The sequence below is a fragment of the Egretta garzetta genome, unplaced genomic scaffold, assembly GCF_000687185.1.
Source record: "Egretta garzetta isolate BGI_Z169 unplaced genomic scaffold, ASM68718v1 scaffold616, whole genome shotgun sequence".
NCBI classification, from domain to species: Eukaryota; Metazoa; Chordata; class Aves; order Pelecaniformes; family Ardeidae; genus Egretta; species Egretta garzetta.
The window spans coordinates 67,320-69,020 of record NW_009259982.1 but is presented as its reverse complement, the minus strand read 5'-3'; the positions used below and the strand labels follow the sequence as shown (position 1 = coordinate 69,020).

General features: G+C 63.2%; 2 protein-coding genes across 2 annotated transcripts in view; one reads left to right on the top strand and one right to left on the bottom strand.

The window, feature by feature from the left end:
• Positions 1 to 46, top strand: part of EPS8L3 (EPS8 like 3) — a 6,076-nt gene extending 6,030 nt beyond the window's left edge. The window contains exon 12 of the mRNA XM_035895967.1: positions 33 to 46. Coding sequence (XP_035751860.1) covers positions 33 to 46 — 14 coding nt within the window. The remainder of the gene's footprint in view (positions 1 to 32) is intronic.
• Positions 47 to 157: 111 nt separating this feature from the next.
• Positions 158 to 1,701, bottom strand: part of LOC104127761 (glutathione S-transferase Mu 1) — a 2,642-nt gene continuing 1,098 nt past the window's right edge. Inside the window, exons 2-8 of the mRNA XM_009640461.2 lie at positions 1,586 to 1,661; positions 1,423 to 1,487; positions 1,259 to 1,340; positions 836 to 936; positions 586 to 681; positions 389 to 499; positions 158 to 262 (exon numbers count right to left, since the gene is read on the bottom strand). Of these exons, the coding sequence (XP_009638756.1) occupies positions 167 to 262; positions 389 to 499; positions 586 to 681; positions 836 to 936; positions 1,259 to 1,340; positions 1,423 to 1,487; positions 1,586 to 1,661 (627 nt within the window). The 3' untranslated portion in view covers positions 158 to 166. The remainder of the gene's footprint in view (positions 263 to 388; positions 500 to 585; positions 682 to 835; positions 937 to 1,258; positions 1,341 to 1,422; positions 1,488 to 1,585; positions 1,662 to 1,701) is intronic.

Below are 1,701 nucleotides of genomic sequence, written 5' to 3'. Positions count from 1 at the left end.
CCCCCCCACGCCGCAGCACTCGGGGGGCTCAGGGTGCCACATCTAAAGCACTTTATTGCCTCAGGGGGCTTCACGCCAGCGGTACCCACCCCACCCCCCCCGCTGCAGGGTGCTGGGGGGGTCGGGTCAGGATCCCCCCCAGCTCCCCTCGCCCCACGCCAGGCCCCTACTCCTTCTTGTTGCCCCACTTGGCCATTTTGTTGTTGATGGGCATCTTCAAGAAGCGGCTGGACTTCATGTAGGCAGCCACCTTCTCCAGGGCCTGTGGGGGCAAGGGCAGCCTCAGGGACCCGTCCCACCAGGGTACCCCCCACCCTTGGGTGCCCTCGAGGGCCGGGGGTCCTTCCCCCAGGGTGAGGAGGGCGATGTCTGGGGTGGCCCAGCTCACCCCAAAGCGATCCATGAAGTCCTTGAGGTTCTTGAAGGGCTCCAGGCACTTGGGCTCGAAGATGCGGTTCTGCTCCAGCACGTCAAACATGAGGAAGTCCACGAAGGTGAGCTGGGGCCGGGAGGGGGGGACATGGTGAGGACCAGCCTGGGGACAAAAACACACACCCCTGCCCCCCTCCAGGGTCCCAGTGGTACCTTCTCCCCTGCAAACCACTTTCTGTCCCCCAAGAAGTTGGAGAAGAGCTTCAGCTTCCCCGGGAGCTGCTCCAGGTAGCCCGGCTTGAGCTTCTCCTGCAAGAGGAAGGGGTGGAGGGGTGAGGCTGGGCACCCTGGTCCCCCCACCCCAGGGGACAGCACCTTCCCCACGTGATGCAACCCAAGGCAGGGCCAGGGAGGACCCCAGCCCGGGCCTGGACCCCAAACCCTGCAGAAGAGGGGCACTCACGAAGTCGGGGTTGTAGCAGACCATCACCAGGCTCATGCGGAAATCCATGATCTGGTTCTCCAGCATGTCCACACGGAGGATCTCCTCCTCCGTCTCACCACCTGCAGGATGGGAAGACGTCAGCACTGGGGGGTGCCCCCCAAGCCCAACCCAACCCAACTCCAAGCCCAAGCCCACTCTAAGTCCAACCCAACTCCAAGCCTACTCCAAGCCCAAGCCCACTCCAAGCCCAACCCAACCCAACTCCAAGCGTACTCCAAGCCCAAGCCCACTCCAAGCCCAACTCAACTCCAAGCCCATTCCAACCCCAACCCAACTCCAAGCCCAAGCCCACTCCAAGCCCAACTCAACCCAACTCCAAGCCCACTCCAAACCCAAGGTCACTCCAAGCCCACTCAAGCCCACGGCCACCCCAGCACTCACACATCTTGTGCTTGCGGGCAATGTAGCGCATGATGGCATTGCTCTGCGTCAGCTTGGTGGTGCCATCAATGAAGTAAGGGAGCTGGAGGGGACATCAAGGCATGGGGCCACCAGGGCACCCACCCCATAACCACCACCACCCCACCACCCTCCAGACCACCTACGTTGGGGAAGTCCAGCCCCAGCTTCTCCTTCTCATTGATCCATTGGCTCTTGTCGTAGTCGGGAGCTGGAAGGAGGAGGAGGGGGGTGTTGAGTGACACTGTGCCCATCCCCCCAAAAGCCAGAAGGCTGGAGGGTGGTGTGGGACCCCCGGCCCCCCCTCACCTTCCCCGCAGCTGTAGAGCTTGTCCTCGTAGGGCGTCTCCGTGTACTCCAGCAGCAGGCGGATGGCATGGGCAAGCTGGGGGGGAGGCGCAGGGATCAGTGAGACCCCCCCCCAA